The following is a 17286-nucleotide window of genomic DNA, read 5'->3' on the forward strand; positions in this document are numbered from 1 at the left end:
CGCTAAACTATTGTTTGGAAATCGCTTATATAGAAACAGGTAGCAAAAGCGAGCACTAGCGAGAAAGGTTCAGTACAAGTGGCGCTCCATACAGGTGGCGCTCAATATAAATGGCGCTCAATACAAATCAACTCGACTGTAGCTCAACATTTCAAATGTACATTTTTTATTAATTTCACTATTGTTACAATTGGAAAATAAATTAATTAGCAAAATTAAAAAATTATGAGATAAAATTTTCTGTTTTATTTTCGAATATTAATATCCACATCAAAATCGAACTTTGTTAAAGTAAAAATTTGAATACATAGGATACACTATAGATAACAAATATTGTATTTCCTTCATAATACATACTATTACGAAATTTCGATCGAATTATACGTTTACATAAAGTCACGCGTAACTTATAAAATTCATGTCACGAGAACACATGACGTGTCACATAATATCGAATAAGAATACAAAAAGGATTGTTTCTGCGTCAGCACCGTTTAAATTTACGCATCGATAAAATTTCACTCGATTAGTACCAAAATGATTATAAAAGAAGTGAAAATTACACATTGCGAACAATTCTTTACACGCGATAAAATTCGTTATATAAAAATATTAGCTATATTTTAGATCGATCTAAAAATTTAAAATCGTACCCAGTGACACGAATAAATTTCCTGTAATCTGTAAGTTATGAAGTATATCAACTTTAATATCGAATTCGCCTTATGACTGAGAATATAATCAATCGAACCGCAAGCATCTTTGGCTTTATTATCAAAATGATTAAAAGATATACAAATCAGCGAAGTAATCTCGTCCTAGACGTTGATCATTAAAATGAACACAGGCAAACGTGAAATGATTTGTCTTTTTTTGGAATGTGAAATGCGCAATCGTTTCGTTGTGCTTCTTCATTATCACCAACCAGATTAAAGTTAACAATATAGGATTTGATTTTTATCGTGAGCTTTTGATTTTGTGTCTAAGCACATTTTACCCGTGTATGTATATGTAATTGTTGAGACCGTACAAACTTCTCTTTTTCTTCTTCCTTTCCACACCATATATACCCCATTTATTTTTTCGCCAAATCGTTCTTCCTTTGTTGGACACTGTGGTTCCTAATCGATTTATTTATTAATAGGAACTTTCTAAACATATCTAAACATTCGTTGTACAACGTTCGCAACGTCAACGATGTCCTTCAAATAAAATATCACAAATTCACGCTGACCATATTAATCAAAGATGCTAAAATCTTGATCGTACATATAAAATGAACGCTGCATTGATTTTTAATTCAGTAACAAATCTTCATTTATCAAGCTTTATAACGAAAGCTTCTCCCGGAGGTATGATAAGTTCTTTGAAATATACGTCTTTGCTTAATCTATACGATGGGCCGACTACCACATGACCACCGTAATAAAGGAAGGATAAATCCTTTGTTTGCGTTTGGTTGCCCAGGTTCGCTAAAAACACGTAAGAGTTTCGTCGTGGATACCATCGTTCTACCACGATCATTTCATCTTCTGCATACCTGTGAGAAGAAAGAATTTTACATTAGAAAATTTGTTTACGAACGATTATTATATTGTAAATTAAAATGTAAAATTATAATAAAATATAAAATTAAGTAAAATTATAGTTAAAAAATACATTGTAAATTTCGGTGCTTGTTAAAATTTCCTGAACAACTTTATCAAAAAATCACGTAGAAAATCATTTTTTATAAATAATATAGACGAAATAAAAGAAACAAACTCAACGATATTCAACTGACTCGAATATAAGACATAAAATTTGAAAAATTACATTAAAACCTTGATTATAAAATTAATTTTACCTAATATTACAGTTTGCCAGCACCTGATTCTCCTTTAGCACCGCTTTAACATAGATTGGCGTAGTTTCCGATCTGAGAGAAGCCATTTTAGCGATGGTTCCAGTCAAGCTAGTCTCCAACGGTTTCCTAGATTCCGGAAGCCAAGCCGTGACACCGCCGGATGTAAACTTAATCTCAGAACCGCCGATGTCCTCCCAATACATAGGAGCTAAGTTGTGCACGTGAGCAAGATCCTTATGATCTTTGCATTCACAGTCCAACATACCTATCTGAACATTAATCAGATTTGTAAAAATCGTCGTTTAAAATCGTCCAAGATTATCAAACATTATCATATTGTACAAAGATCACAGAGAAAAAAGTACGATTGATTTTAATGTCGTTTTATAATTAAAAAACAAAAGAAGTCGATGTAAAATAGCTAAGAACAGAAAGAACCTGCTAAATGACGCAAAAGATACGAATGCTAAGACAAGTCAAATTTTCATATTTTCGATATTTTCATATTACGACAGAAAATATCTTTTCAATTATCAAGAGTGTGAAGAAAGTTTATGTTTAATCGTCAGTGAAAGTACAAGTTTCATGACGTAAGATTACGCGACAACATATTTGTAAAATTGTTCCATAAGCAACGAAAATGAGACTTATCCCTTATAGCTTTTTTTATATATTTAGTTATTTTTAAGAAATAATATACGCTTCTCCAAGTTCCCGGACTTCTTAAAACATCTTATCGGTATATATTACAGATACTACACTCATATTATATCTAAATTTATACCTCGTCACCATAGAATATACTGGACGTTCCCGGAAGCATCATCCCTAACAAAGTCATAGCATGGGTAGCATTCTTCACGTTAATGGTCGAGGCTATTCGTTTCAAGTCCACGCTGCCTATGGACCAGTGTATCCAAGGATAACCCGGCTTTTTAAACAACACACCTTTTGTAATATGCTCTACTTGGCGCTTGATCTCTTTCGTGCCATTCGCCACGCGCAACGTAACATCCACAAGATCCATATTCATTAAAATAGAGTTTTTCGCTGCAACCAATTTGGCAGCGTTCAAAGCATCCACGTGACAAATAAGTATTCTCTCAGAGCCTACGATGGACTTCCAGTGTTTCAAGCTGCTGGCAAAGGAACTTTCGTCCACGTAATGTTCCAGTCCTTTCAAGTAAAACCCATCGACTCCCCTTTGCAACCAAATTTTTATAGCCCCTGTCACGTTGCCGTTCTCTAACACGTTGTTCACGTGTTTGGACGTGAGAGGATCACGCTGCGGGGTATCCAGAGGAGGTGGCACCGAGGACAGTGCTTCGCGAATCGCTTGCAGCGACATGGAAGGTGTCGTCGGTGTTACCTCCTGCAGAATCGTCGTTTCGGTAACGTCTCTTCTCTCACGTACGGCTTTGTCTGTTTTATTCGGCTTCTCAGAGGGCACAGTTTCGTTATACAAAGACTTTACAAAGGGATACAATGGCAGATCTAGAACGAGGCTCATGTTTCGACGATGAGTCTCGTGCACAAGCACGGCGAAATCATCCAACGTTCCTAATTCTTTATTCAGGTCTGTCAGGTTCTCGATGTTTGTGTAATATTCAGGATAGTGTGCTGCTGGGAAGATCGAATTTAAGCGGATCCCACGTACGCCTAATTTCTTTAAATAATCCAAACGCATCGTTATGCCTCGAAGATCCCCGATACCGTCACCTCCTTTCGAGGAATCTTGAAACGATGCGGGGAATATTTCGTAGAAGACGCTACCTTGCCACCACTGAACTGGAGGGTCGCACCTGTGGAAATATAAAACGATCTTTTACTCTGATTACTCTGATCATCTAACTTTTTAGTAAAGTAGTATGTTCGCGAATAAATGAAACAATCGAGTATCGAGAACTATATTCATGCAGAAGTGGACAAGTAGAAAATGCGTGCTACATACATACATATGTATACATATTGCTTAGTCTGGATAAAAGATATTTTTCGTCCTCGGTTATTGACAATCGAAATACGCTGTTACTATAGTTATAATATTAAACATATCCTTAATCGTCTACAAAACTTCATAGAATTTCCAGCCATTTAAAAAAAATTTGCATCTTTGAATTCGACAGAAGTTTCAAACAAACGTTTGCACGAATAAAAAGCTACTTTCAATATTTAACTAACTAACTAACTAGAACTGATTAGAAATTTATAGATAAGAATTAAGAAGAGAATGAATATTAAAAGGAATGAAATGAAAACAAACCTTCCTTTAACAAATTACAACAGTTCAGTCTTAAAAAATTCGAGAAAAAAATAGTCGCGGTATTTCGCTAATTAAGAGAAACGGTCTTGTCATATTTTTGCCTCCTGTTCTTCGTATATGTGTGTACATATATGTATACATACGTACTTCTTCGGCATCGTGACGATTACACCAATGACGAGCGCTACGCATGCAGCCAGCACCGACATCAGAGACCAGAAGCATGTTTTCCGTATGAGTGGCCAGTTCCATTTCATGAAGCGATAATCCTTCGACGGCTTCGGTACCATCAGCTGTATCCCGACCAATGGTGGTTTTCCTCCATTCTCCTGATTGTAAAACTAAACAGTTACAGTCTAGGTTCTTAAGGGTGTTAGAAAGCAGGCAAGCGATTAGTGACATGGGATAGACACAGGTAGTTCGTCACGATTCCCTCCACCACGACCAAACGACCAAATTGACCAACAGAGCGATACCAGTTCTGTTTTGGTTGGCTGTAACATCGCCATTAGCGTAATTGTACATCGATATCGAAATGCAACTAGCATCGTGCCAGGGCAACGATCTGGGCCATTCTGAAGTGTTTTCAATGTTTTGTATATTCGTATCGTCAGTCTCTTTGTTTTAGATTTGCCATTCACCGGAGCATAAATTTCAGAATTACTATTGACGTCGAGGGAAGTGATACGTATGTTTGGTTCGAACGATAACATTGGCGAACAGGTACATATAAAAATAAAACACGTAGCTTTTAATTATTACTTCGCAATATTTGTACCTTGATCGAGCTGTTTCCGAGTAGAAATCGCTTGCGACGCGAATGTTGTACAGAAAAAAAAAAAAGGGGAAATACAGATTTGATTGGCGTTTCGTAAATATTGCGTACGACTTTCTAAAAGAATCTAAAAATCATTCATATCGCTAATTAAAACGTAATGTTGATATAGCTTAGATATCGTAATTCCATTGAAATCGATTATGATCTTGTACGAATGTTGTACAGAAAAAAAGGAAAATAAAGATTTGATTGGCGTTTCGTAAATATTGCGTACGACTTTCTAAAAGAATCTAAGCATCTTTCATATCGCTAATTAAAACGTAATGTTGATATAGCTTAGATATCGTAATTCCATTGAAATCGATTATGATCTTGTATGAATGTTGTACAGAAAAAAAGGAAAATAAAGATTTGATTGGCGTTTCGTAAATATTGCGTACGACTTTCTAAAAGAATCTAAGCATCTTTCATATCGCTAATTAAAACGTAATGTTGATATAGCTTAGATATCGTAATTCCATTGAAATCGATTATGATCTTGTATGAATGTTGTACAGAAAAAAAGGAAAATAAAGATTTGATTGGCGTTTCGTAAATATTGCGTACGACTTTCTAAAAGAATCTAAGCATCTTTCATATCGCTAATTAAAACGTAATGTTGATATAGCTTAGATATCATTTTAGATAGATGGAATTATTTCCATTGAAATCGATTATGATCTTGAATTTTTCGTAAAAAGCTTTTACGTTGCTAAAAGCGTGCAATTTATTTATTGCAAACGCTGTTCCGTATGTGTGAATCCTCTGCGGTTCCTAGTATTCATAACGCGAAGACGTTGCGTATGCCAAACTTATCTAACATCATATGACAATGTCAAGGATCCTAAATTTTCGATTACTCCAAGGAGTATATCATAGGTTCTTTAAATAGTTTGTTTCTATAATAGCGAGTCTTTGAATATATTAGACGTGCCAGAGCTAATGCAATGTCTTGATGAATTGGTTTTCAGTCGGAAATGGGACAATTAATGTGTCAACAATGTCTCAAACAATTACATGTATGACACTAATCGATGGAATCTTAGAATTTTGCTAGCATCGGGCTGAATTATTACGCGTCGACATACATCGATAGAGATATCGTACGTATTTTTCATACGATATACACTTTCTTTTTCCGTAGTAAAGATTTATCGAACGCAAATGGACATATTGCGACAAACGTATTGCGTTAACAACGTTTGGCAAACCAGTGTTTTTATGTGCCAAATTGACCAAAGTATGCCGAATACAAAACTTGCACGTCAATATTCAAAGAGAAAATATGAAATTATCTGATAAATAGAATTTCAATTAGTACGAAATTATAGCAAAATCCGTCATGTACGAAATCCTGACAAAGTTCCTTTTTAAAGACAATATTTTTTAATATTTGCGATACTCTGATATATAAACGCGGATCAAGCGACCAGCGACCAGGTTAAATATACGATATTTTCTGAGAAATTACATAATCTAAATGCTTTATGCAACACCTGGAGAGTGCGTTATTTTTCATTTTCACGGTAGATTTTCCGCTTGCCTATAAATTCTTATAACGTCATAAATGGTTCTATAACAATTTCATAAGAACCATAGAGGATCCTATAAAAAGAATAAGTCAATAAACCAGGTATACTATTGTTATAAACACCGTATAAATATTCGATTAAATGAAGCGTGAAAAGAAGATACACATAGAAGGGTGAGCTTGAATGAAAAAGACCTAAATAGGTTAATTTCCCTTTTGCGCGAGACACTCGATATCGACCATTCAGTAAAGAAGAGTGTCAATTTTCACATCGCTTAAAAGTTCATTAAAGGACTTACGGTATCGTTTTCACCAACTATACACTCTGTCGCTTATGGTATCCATAATCATAATCCTACCGCGGAAGCCAAACAATTTAGTAAGGTTCAAAATTTACACCTTTTTACGTGTATCACAGTTTCTCCTTTATTTATTCATTCGTATCGTTGTCCTTCAATAATCTTTTTCTCGACTGGGTATTTCGTTGTATTATGAAAATTAAACTTTTGATAAATAAAATAGTGGCGCGACTAGAAATGATACTACGTAGAAGATACTACGTAACATAGTGGAGCACTTAGAATTCTTAAGCTTTTAAAGTAATCCTTATGGTAACGGTACTCGGTTAGTTAAACAAAAAATGTGTTTATGTGTGCATATAACGAGAGGCGAACGATTATTTTAAAATGCGCAGTTGATTAGCTTAGGAAGCTTAGCATGCATAAGGAGAATCAAAATCCATGAAAAATTTCAAATGAGAAAGAAAAATTTTCTATGTAATATTCTGCGATGCTCTTATACATTTTTTATGTGTCTCGTTTAAAGAAAAAATAGAAAAACCGCATATATATTTCATACAAAGCAAACTTTCGTATTTGTCATTCACAAGATAGTTGCTCATACAAGGAATGAATATTTAAAGATTCTTGTAAATCTTCACACACACACACACACACACATATATATATATATAACAAATTGGATTTTGAGGGATAAATATGACAGCTATTAGAATCTTTTTATTATAACATGCGATATTAAGATATCTTAAAATTTCTTTATCAATTCATACGTATAACAACTCACTGATAATCCCATGATCTCATGATAATCTCACGATCTCTATTGATATACGATACGACGATCAAAAATTATTGACCTTCTAATAATATTTGTATGGTGAATGGAACAGAAGTTGCAATCGATGAATGAAAGAGTGTTTAATTACGAGCCGGTGAGGTGAAGACAAATACAGCGACGTGTACCAAAAATAAAATAAAAGTACGAGACGCGCATATGAAATTGAACTTGGCATAATTAGAACAAAGATAGAACAGGTGATCGGCCGTGGCCAAAACAAAGCGTGCATTGCACAAAAGCGAATAAACAAAGTCATAAAAGTTACCAAATGACGAACAATCGTACGCAATTCTCCTGTTAGACGTTATTACGTGGACCTTACAAATGACAATAAGCCAGTAACGATGATTTCGCACGATTTTTATCGAGGATTTTTTATTAGATAACGCACTTACGCTATCCAAATTATTCACAGTGAGGATGTAAAGAAACATAACGATTTATTACACTGTGCAATCCATAAATATGCAAAAAGCGTAAGAGTACACAGTCGGTCGCAACGTATATGTATTGCGGTAATATAATTAACTCTCTGCTGGCTCGACGTTGCATTTCATCACGTTCATCTTTCCGTGTACCGAGCGATACGCGAGGTACTTCAATAAATCCTTTCACGTAACGAACTTGCTTGCCGTCAATGGAAATTCGAAAATATAAATATCATATAATACACCAATATAGCTGTTATGAAATACTTTTTCATAAATCGAGAACAATTATTAAAGCACGTACTGATATGAAAGAAAGGTATTCGCCGAACTAACAGAGAGTTAGAAAGAAAAAGAAAATATCGTAGATAATTATTGTACGTATTATATGTATGTCAACAGTGGTATCGCTGATAGAACAAACATAGCGAAATAAGTATATCGTATACAGTATCAAATTTGACAAAATCAAACCTGAAATTGTGCAAAGATGTTCCAACATCTATTCTTAAACTTAAACAATACTATTAATACATCTTCGTAAATGTAAACAACGATATCGATAGTATGATTCTTTAAGTAAATAACGATATTACGATAATAATATAATTTCTTAAATAAACAATTTCTAATTCACTGAAAGGCACGTATACACCGTATGTAAATATCCATTTTAGGTGTTACAGACACGTAACGTCTAGACTCTGGACAATTGGACAAGAATAACAACGCCTACGCTTTTTCACGAACGCGCTGTATCTGTTCTGTCAAGTTCATCTCGCGATACACTGTCTCTCACGGAAGCTGCAAAAAATTTTCATGAATAAGTAAATTTCCATAAAACGCTGCTTACCAGTGCTTGAGCATCGGGTGCAAGATGTTGATAGGCTGTGTTCAATTGCGTCAATAGCTGTGCACAAACGGGTTCGTTTGTGTCGCTGCTGCTTCCGCTGGTCGTCGATTCCACCATCGGATCCCGCGAACTTGGTTCTGCAATTGATTCACGATGTTAAAAAAAAAAAAAAAAATTGTCTTCCGTCGACCGATCGCGCGCGCTACACTTGGATCGCGTATCGAAATTGAAAAGCTTCGCGGCTTTGAGTTTCGTAATTGTCTGAGATGATCCAATCATCAACGATCGCTGTTCATCGACCAGACAGAATCGACGTCAAAGCACGCGTCGATTCTCGGCTATTGTTACGGCCAGACTTCGTTACGATTAATTTATCGCTTCAATTGAAACCGGATCCCGTTAAAGACATTTTATCGTCGGCTTAAGTGCCGTGTATATCAACGGGGCCATTATATAAGATCCTCGAGAGTGACAAGCATCTAAGTACTTACGCGTTTCGCGTTGCTTGATAGGGGAGAGCCGGCAATGATTTTGTTCAATTTCACTAGACGGTAACCGCGGAAAAGCGTGAAACGAGTATTTTCTACGTTTCACTAGTCGTGAACGATGTGCGTCCTGATAGTGCAAAGACGTGGCCAAGGTGTAATATTGTATTGCGTTAGAAAAAATTAGTGACGTAATTGATACAAAGAAATCGATATATATATATATATATATTGTCAAGTAGTATCGTTTAAGACAGGTTTTCAACCAGAGACACGCGGGAAATGTTTTGAAAGTACGTTGCAATCGTTGTATTAGCTGCTTATTAAACCTTTTATAATTTTATAAGATTTATATTTAGATTTATATTTATAAGATTTATATTATTTTTCTATTTACGAATGTATGTGATTTAAACAGGCGTAATTTAATGCGTATATACATACGAGTAGTGTTTGATGTTTTATTTTATTCCCATTGTTCCCTGTGACTATAGTTCTATCTATCTATGCCATTCTTGTACAAGTATGCAGAAAGTACGTGAAGTATAAAATATCGAGAATCGCTGGTTTTGAAGCGTCGACGGCTGAAACTGTAAAGGATATATCGATTTGCCAGAAATTCACCATTTAAAACATATTGCCTTTCTCCATAGTCGGGTAGCATAGGATTCGTGATTTTTGCTTCTAGTGCAAAGTGCAAGTGGTTTCTTCTTTTTACGAGAATCGAACGAAATTTGTTCTTCGACGAAACAGCTACCGACGAATAGTGTGTAGTTAAACATATTACTACATAGTTGATAATTACAGTGAGATGAAAATAATAAAAGTGAAGTAATATAAAATCGTGACTCTATGTGGATAAAAGTGAACGTTAATTTTGTTCGAAATAATCGTATGTTTTTACTGGCAAGAACAAAAGCTGCGAATATATTAAGAAGCCAAAGAACAAAACATATATTTGATTAAAATTTCTAATATTTTTCATTGGACTTTTCTGGTACCGAGTAATTGAACGATTGATTAGAGTATTTATAGTGAAAAAAGCGACAAGAGGCGAGAATTATAATTTTCTCAACGTAACTTGATCTTTCTATGATAATAGTATTACCGTGTAGAAATTAAAAAGACGGAAACATCATCATCAACCCTAATTGGCGGGGAACGTTTAGACGAAGATCATCTTTTTTTAAACAACAGCGAGGAATAAATATATGTACTTAAAAGATATTTCGACGAATTAAACGTACACGATATACGACGTATAATGCGCATTTATTTCGTAGAAATTGCTATATCTAATCTCCGGCAATATTTCTGAAACCATAAAAACGTTCAAAGAAGGCCGCGTATCTTTGATTAAACTGGATACTCTGTCCAAAGTTATTAAATGGCATAAGCGATTTTATTACACTAACTATCACAAACAAACAGAACGGGCTTGAAAAATCGATAAATTATCCGTATAATTCTGTAAAGATTGACTTGAAACAACCAGCAGAATGAAAAATGCACAGACATAAGAAATGGGTATACAAATCAAAGTGACATGGAAAGCTGCCTAGATTTTTCAGAAAGCGGTAATATTATTTAGTGATTGTTGAGAGAAATAAATCAAATCCATCGGATCGACAAATTAGGGTTCAAACTTTGGAAAACGAAGCAAACGCAATTCTTGTACGAAGTCTGTTCGAAATTAGAAATTCTAGGCCTGAACTTCATAACCAAAATATCTACCACCCACGTGCTTTCTAACGATTTTTTGAATATTGAGTTCGGTAAGACAGAATGCGTTGGTTTTATCAGTCTATTTTTATTCCTCTCTGACACTAGCATTTTACTCCAATACTACTTCAAATACTAAAAACTAAGTTTTTCATTTATCAAAGTAGATCGATACTTTCAATTTTATTAATTTCCATCGTGATATATTATTTTTTATCGATTCGAGCATTAGACGTTTACTGTGCCTAAATTAATCGTAAAATGCTTAAGACAGTATTATTTCAATGATTGTAGTCATGCGATTTAAGTATAATACACAACGTTACATGTTAATTGTTTCTTTATAGAAATAATCCTGTTCGAATACGAAAGGAAATAAAATTGCAATTTTGTAATTTTATTCTTTTCATTTAGCGTTAAATTCAATTAGTTATTTAAATTAAGCAATATTTAATTATTTATAATACTTACTTACAAATTATACTTATCTATAATAAGTATTAACTTATTATAAATAATTAGCCATGCCACTGCGCCACGCCAGAAAAATTACTGAAAATTCTCAATGCGAGAATTGATTGTAAATTTTAATAAATAAAAAAAAAATTTAGCGTTAATTTACCGTAGACATTGGAACTTCGAATGAATTACGACTGATCTTTCTTTCTTCTCTCTCATTAACTATATTGGTCCTTGGACTTTGTTACTCGATGGATTTTCATGTATTTGTTCAAATATTACGCGTACAAAAAGCCATAAGTGTATCTTTTAATAGATTATGACGTTAAGATTATCTATAGATTTTGCTTTATGTTAAAAGGAAAAAAAATTTCACTTATACGCTATATTAAGATAAACTTTCATTCTAACCATTTAAAGCTCTTCGTAATAGAAAATTAGATATTAGATATAGAAAATTATATGCAAAGCGACTAGTTATTCATTTTTTATATAATTACATCCATAGTATATTTATAATACATTCATAACACATTCATAGTACATTCGATACTTTGATAAAAGAAATACTTCGTTAATTACCAATAAAAATTAATTATTACGTATAATTGAATTAGATCATGTTTAACGTTTGTTTAACAAATTGTCTATCACAAAACGGACACAACCAAAACGGTTAAAAATTCCCGAATTGATTCTAGTCTTAAGATACGACAGATTACAACTCGATACAGATAATATCATAGTAAAACACGAAACACATGCGATTGATATTGTTAATTGCACGATTACACGGAAAATATGCCAATTACCAACAGAAACCTACCATCGTTCAGTACTCTACTCGAGCTGTTCACTATATTCATGAACTCGTTAAGCCCATCCTCCTTATTAATATTTTCAAGCGTTGGTGGAGGAATCGATTCCACGGGTTTTCCTTCCGAGGAAGCGAAAATGGTGTTGATTTCCAAGGCATTGTTTGGTTGAGTGGCCGGTGGGCTAGGAGTTAAAAGCGGACAATCCGACGCCTCTTCTTCCTGGTAAAATCACAAGCGTTCGATATGCGTTATGTCATTTTTCTTTCCAACAGATTTCCTCACAGATTATTTTTACCATTTAAATAATATCGTTTGAAAGATAAAATAGCGAAACAGCCGTATTTCTTCTAAACAAAATAGCAACATAGATTTGCTGCATTTCAAAAGGTAAAACAATGAACCAGATGAGCGATAAAAGTATATGTACGAATCGAATCATGCGTATGTATGTTTAAGTAGGATTTTTGCACACCACATTAAATATATTTGCCTACAAGTAATTTTATAATTTTTAAATGCATGTTATTGTTGTACAGTGAAATGGATGGATCGATGATTCTATTATAATATTTTTTATATTACTATAGTAATTATATACACATATATGAATTTCATCGTATTGTAATTACGAATGCTATTAATAATATTTGTATTATTATGTTATCGTATTAGTAAATTTAATTGATTAAAAAAACTTCCTTTCTCTCTCTCTCTTTCTCTCTCTCTCTCTCCCTCTCTCTCTCTCTCTTCCATCATTGAATAATGCCACAAATTCCATTATATTTACCAAACTTTCCAGAGAAGTTCTATCGCTAAATATTACTCGCTTCTTAAGTTACACTTCTCTATATTACCTTTTTAATTTTAAATGTAATTTTCAAGATTAATTTTAATTTCAATTAAATACAATTCCAATTGCCGTAAAACGTAATATCTTGTTATGATCTCTGTTCAGTATGGTTTTCAAATTTATTCTTCATAAATCGTATACGTTGTACTTTCTAAATTAGGCTGGGCCAACATACATGATTTCTGGAATCATCTCCACGAACAAGCGGTAAGCTCGTAATAATATTATCGTAGGTCTGATACGCCACAACTAAAGGAAGATGGTATCTCTCAATAAGAATCATCTTGTGGATTACACAAACGAATATAGCGTATTACTCATCAGATCAGTCTCTGTTTCTATTATATTCTCTGGTATTATCGTCAGGTATATTCAACAAATATTACTGCAATCGTATTTTCAGGATTTATCCCTTGCCTTTATTATTTTTTAGTCTTATGTGCACACAGAGTTAACGTTGTTCATGAAAAAGTAAAGCTTGTTTAGAAGCAAATACTTACTCGAATGTTGCTTGAATTTCAAGCAAATAAAGAATTTGTTAATTAAACGAAAAATATTTCGCATATAACTACTTGTAAATATGACTTTTAATGTAATTTAAAACAGCTAATATTCTACGTTGGAACTCGATATGTACTACTCGTTTGTCACTCCTATCGCTTATCTGAAATCAATGTCGGTATCTAAGCGTATACCTATCATCTACAAAACAAAGATTAAAATAAAAGATCATCACACTACGATATAAATATCGTACACATTTTTTAAAACAAAGCACGTGAACTTATCTTACCGAGATTAACTGAAGCGTTAAGTACAAATTACTTGTAATTGCAGAGTGTCTATTTTAATAGCTAGACCTTATATCTTAGATGTTAATCTAGCGAGTTAAAGGAGTCTAGGAAACCACATGCTATTAAACGTAGCTAAATATATATACATGTAGCGTGAGAAAACACAAAGAAACAGAAGAACGAAAGAATAAAGCTACGTTATTTGCGTCGAACACACCTGTTGGTCCTGACTTATAATGAGCTGCCGCGAACTCGGCGATGACGCAAGTTCAATTGGTAAAACCACCGACAAAAGACCCTCAGGCTTCTGGATATTCATGTCTGTCGAATGTAGAAAAATCTAATTTGTTTTATATTCTCAAACTATCTTCGACGCCGAACAGCAGGTGAATATACACATATCAGATCGTTCTTTCGATAAAACATCGAAACGCTTCGGGTTTATTTCTGTCTTATTTCTCATTTCTCTTTCCTTTTCTTTTCACTCGCAATTTCATACATCACGATTTTATTCCCGTCTTAATTCCATCCTGTTTAAAGAGTACTCTCCTATCGTCCAGTTAAAACCATTACATAAGCACGTTGGAAATAAAAAAAAATGCCAAGTGGCATTTTTGTTCGCTTGAGTTGCTGCCCAACGCAGATTAACGAACGAAATTACAGCTGCGCGTTCTACGATGAAATACGATCTTTACGTGGACGTATTCGCGAGTGTAAGTGCGAGTTGCACACTGGTAAGTATATGACACATAATACTCTCGAACGAAACGCAAACCTCGGTCGTCATATTTACGAAGCACGCGGCGCGCCGACTGGCAAAGTGCGTCGACTATTGATCGAAAAATTCTATGAAGCACGCGTTCGCCGAGCTACGATTTCTTCCCCTAATCCATTAAACGGGATCGTTGAGAAGGGCTGTCCAAACGATTCTCGGGATTCGTCATTGTTTCGTTGTCACGCTCTTTCAAGCCGGTTCTTACGTCATATTACAGCGCTTGTTCAGTTCAAACCAAGTTTGTTTATCGTACAAAAATTACAATATGGCCGTGGTCATTACTGGACATTATGCATTTATGATAAACGTTAAGTTTGTAAAAATGCGCTTAAATAAACGTAATATGGAAAGATATAAGAAATGTCGAAATTACGTTGTAATTATCGTCATAATAGATCGTTACGTGGAAATATATTGCCGTGGTATTTTGCCAGAGTTCGCCTTAATATAGTTCTTACAATGCGATGAAAAAATCGCGATTCTAACGAACTCAAGCGGACCTTGACTTTACTACGACAAAAGGGATTACCGAAACGTTTGTTACCGTTAGATTACGAGTATTTATGAATGAAAAAATTTCAAGGTTTAAAAATGCACGTAATGCACGTAATATATAAAAATGCATAATATAATAATTTAGTGTAATAGTTACAATATTTAGTAGACGAAATAAATCTCTGGTACGATTGTCTTAGTAAACAAATGAATATGCATAAAAATTCGCAGTTTAATGATAATATTTGAGAATGAAACGAATCTCTATTTGGATTTTGCGTTTTTTATTTAGTTCGTAAAAAATATGAATTTGCACAAACATCACCTGACCTGGTTGTTACATATAAAAAGCACGATCTTTTACGTGTAATGTAAACTAAGTGCAACGAGTAATTTCTGGAGATAATAAAATAAAATTACTTAAAAATTAAAAGTCGTGAAAATATATTTATAAATTCTTGTCGATTTGAGGAAAAAGAATATGTCTAATTATTGGAGTTATTGCACACATGCAAACACTGTTAGTGAATAGAGTTAAATAACAGTGAACTAATTGTGAAATAGGGAAAAAATCTATCGAATTTGATCTGGTGAAATTCGGTGATACAATTGGTCACGTAGTATCTTTAAACGATACGTTAATTTGAACGTTTATGCTTTCCCTGTTTGTTAACGTAGTTCTAAGAATAAGAGACAACAGTCACGTCGATTCTGTGCTAATTTAGTTTGTAACGAACTAATTACAAAATAAATATTTATACACGTGCAAGACTTTTATGTTCATCTTCTATGAACACGTAATAGCAGTTACAAATAAATCGAAGATAATTTTGTATTGCAGCTGCTACTACGATGTTGTACAAACAATGCAACAATCGAAAACGCAAACCGTTTATCAACTATTGTTAAACTGTGCATGTATATGTAAACTTATCGTATCTTCATGGATACCAATAATTAAAGTAATGGAAGCTTGTTTCAAGAAACAGACGTTTAAAAAGAAATTTGTTTCACTTTCTTCAAATATTATGTTTTTATTTCATTGTATATATTTATATATCTTATTATAGTTATAGATTTTTGCATATTACAAGCATCCTGTATATTTTTATACGTTTAAACTTTCTATAAATGCATAAACAGCCGCAGTCTAATAATCACATAAAGTTCCCATATGAAAAAAAGCAACTACTTGCGCAATCACACCTTGTATCATCATCACCATCACTATACATTCAATAACGAGATCATTTGGAACATCATTATTAATATAACGAGTAATTCTAAGTCACCTACTGTATCGATAAGAATTACGAATTATCCAAAAAATTCAAATTTATCTAATTTACCTGTAATACAGCCGGTTACCACAAGACGGCATCGGCAGAACACCTAAACACATATAGAACCGTCCTCGAGAAATCTTCACCCCCGAGGAATCACAAAACTAACAAGAGATTTCTTTCGAGACCGGTCGGTATCTCAATACGTTTGATACGCCACGACTCACTTTGTCTACGTGTGCGATTTTCCACTACCGAGAAACCTACCAACGAAACAAGGACAACAAAATCACTACCGAAGATAATGTGTGTGGCTTCGGATGTTGATGACCATCCTGCAGTCCCCAGCCGTAAAGAGAATCGCGTGCCTCCGCGTAGTATATTTAGCAACACCGTTTCGTTCCGTTTAGTCCCGTGGTCTCTCACTTTTCTGACCGAGACGTTCGCGCCCTCCTCGAGTCTGCGCTCTTGTCGATGACATACATGCAATTCATCGTATCAACTGTGATGGTTAGAAGCTCAATAACCTCCATGTTATATCGTTTTAACAACAATCGACGGTATAGTAAGATTGTTTAAAAAATTAGCTTAGAACTCGGACGTTCATTTGAATTTCATAAACTTTATAGATAAAGAATTATGTAAAAGAAATACGGAAAATTATTATCGATCCAGAGAATTAAAGAATAGGAAAGAAGCTATTGTAAATTGTTTCGTTTGCAATTCA

The 17286-nt window shown here is 34.0% G+C and overlaps 1 protein-coding gene across 4 annotated transcripts; it reads right to left on the reverse strand.

Annotated features, from left to right (window-relative positions):
* Positions 1 to 223: 223 nt before the first annotated feature.
* Positions 224 to 16990, reverse strand: LOC117233196 (maltase A2-like). Of its 4 annotated transcripts, none has more exons than XM_033493267.1 (8): positions 16626 to 16990; positions 14224 to 14327; positions 12371 to 12581; positions 8879 to 9015; positions 4257 to 4438; positions 2631 to 3648; positions 1847 to 2115; positions 224 to 1540 (listed from the first exon to the last, which is right to left on the reverse strand). In XM_033493267.1, exons 2-8 carry the CDS (start codon positions 14323 to 14325, stop codon positions 1315 to 1317), a joined length of 2145 nt encoding a protein of 714 aa, XP_033349158.1. In that variant the 5' UTR covers positions 14326 to 14327; positions 16626 to 16990; the 3' UTR covers positions 224 to 1314. The 4 variants fall into 4 exon arrangements, with proteins under 4 accessions (XP_033349158.1, XP_033349156.1, XP_033349157.1 ...); XM_033493265.1 differs by having other exon boundaries at positions 4257 to 4450; XM_033493266.1 differs by having other exon boundaries at positions 4257 to 4450; positions 16856 to 16989.
* Between the last annotated feature and the right edge of the window lie 296 nt (positions 16991 to 17286).

Source organism: Bombus vosnesenskii, unplaced genomic scaffold (assembly GCF_011952255.1).
Source record: "Bombus vosnesenskii isolate JDL3184/JDL3185 unplaced genomic scaffold, Bvos_JDL3184-5_v1.1 scf7180000013295, whole genome shotgun sequence".
NCBI classification, from domain to species: Eukaryota; Metazoa; Arthropoda; class Insecta; order Hymenoptera; family Apidae; genus Bombus; species Bombus vosnesenskii.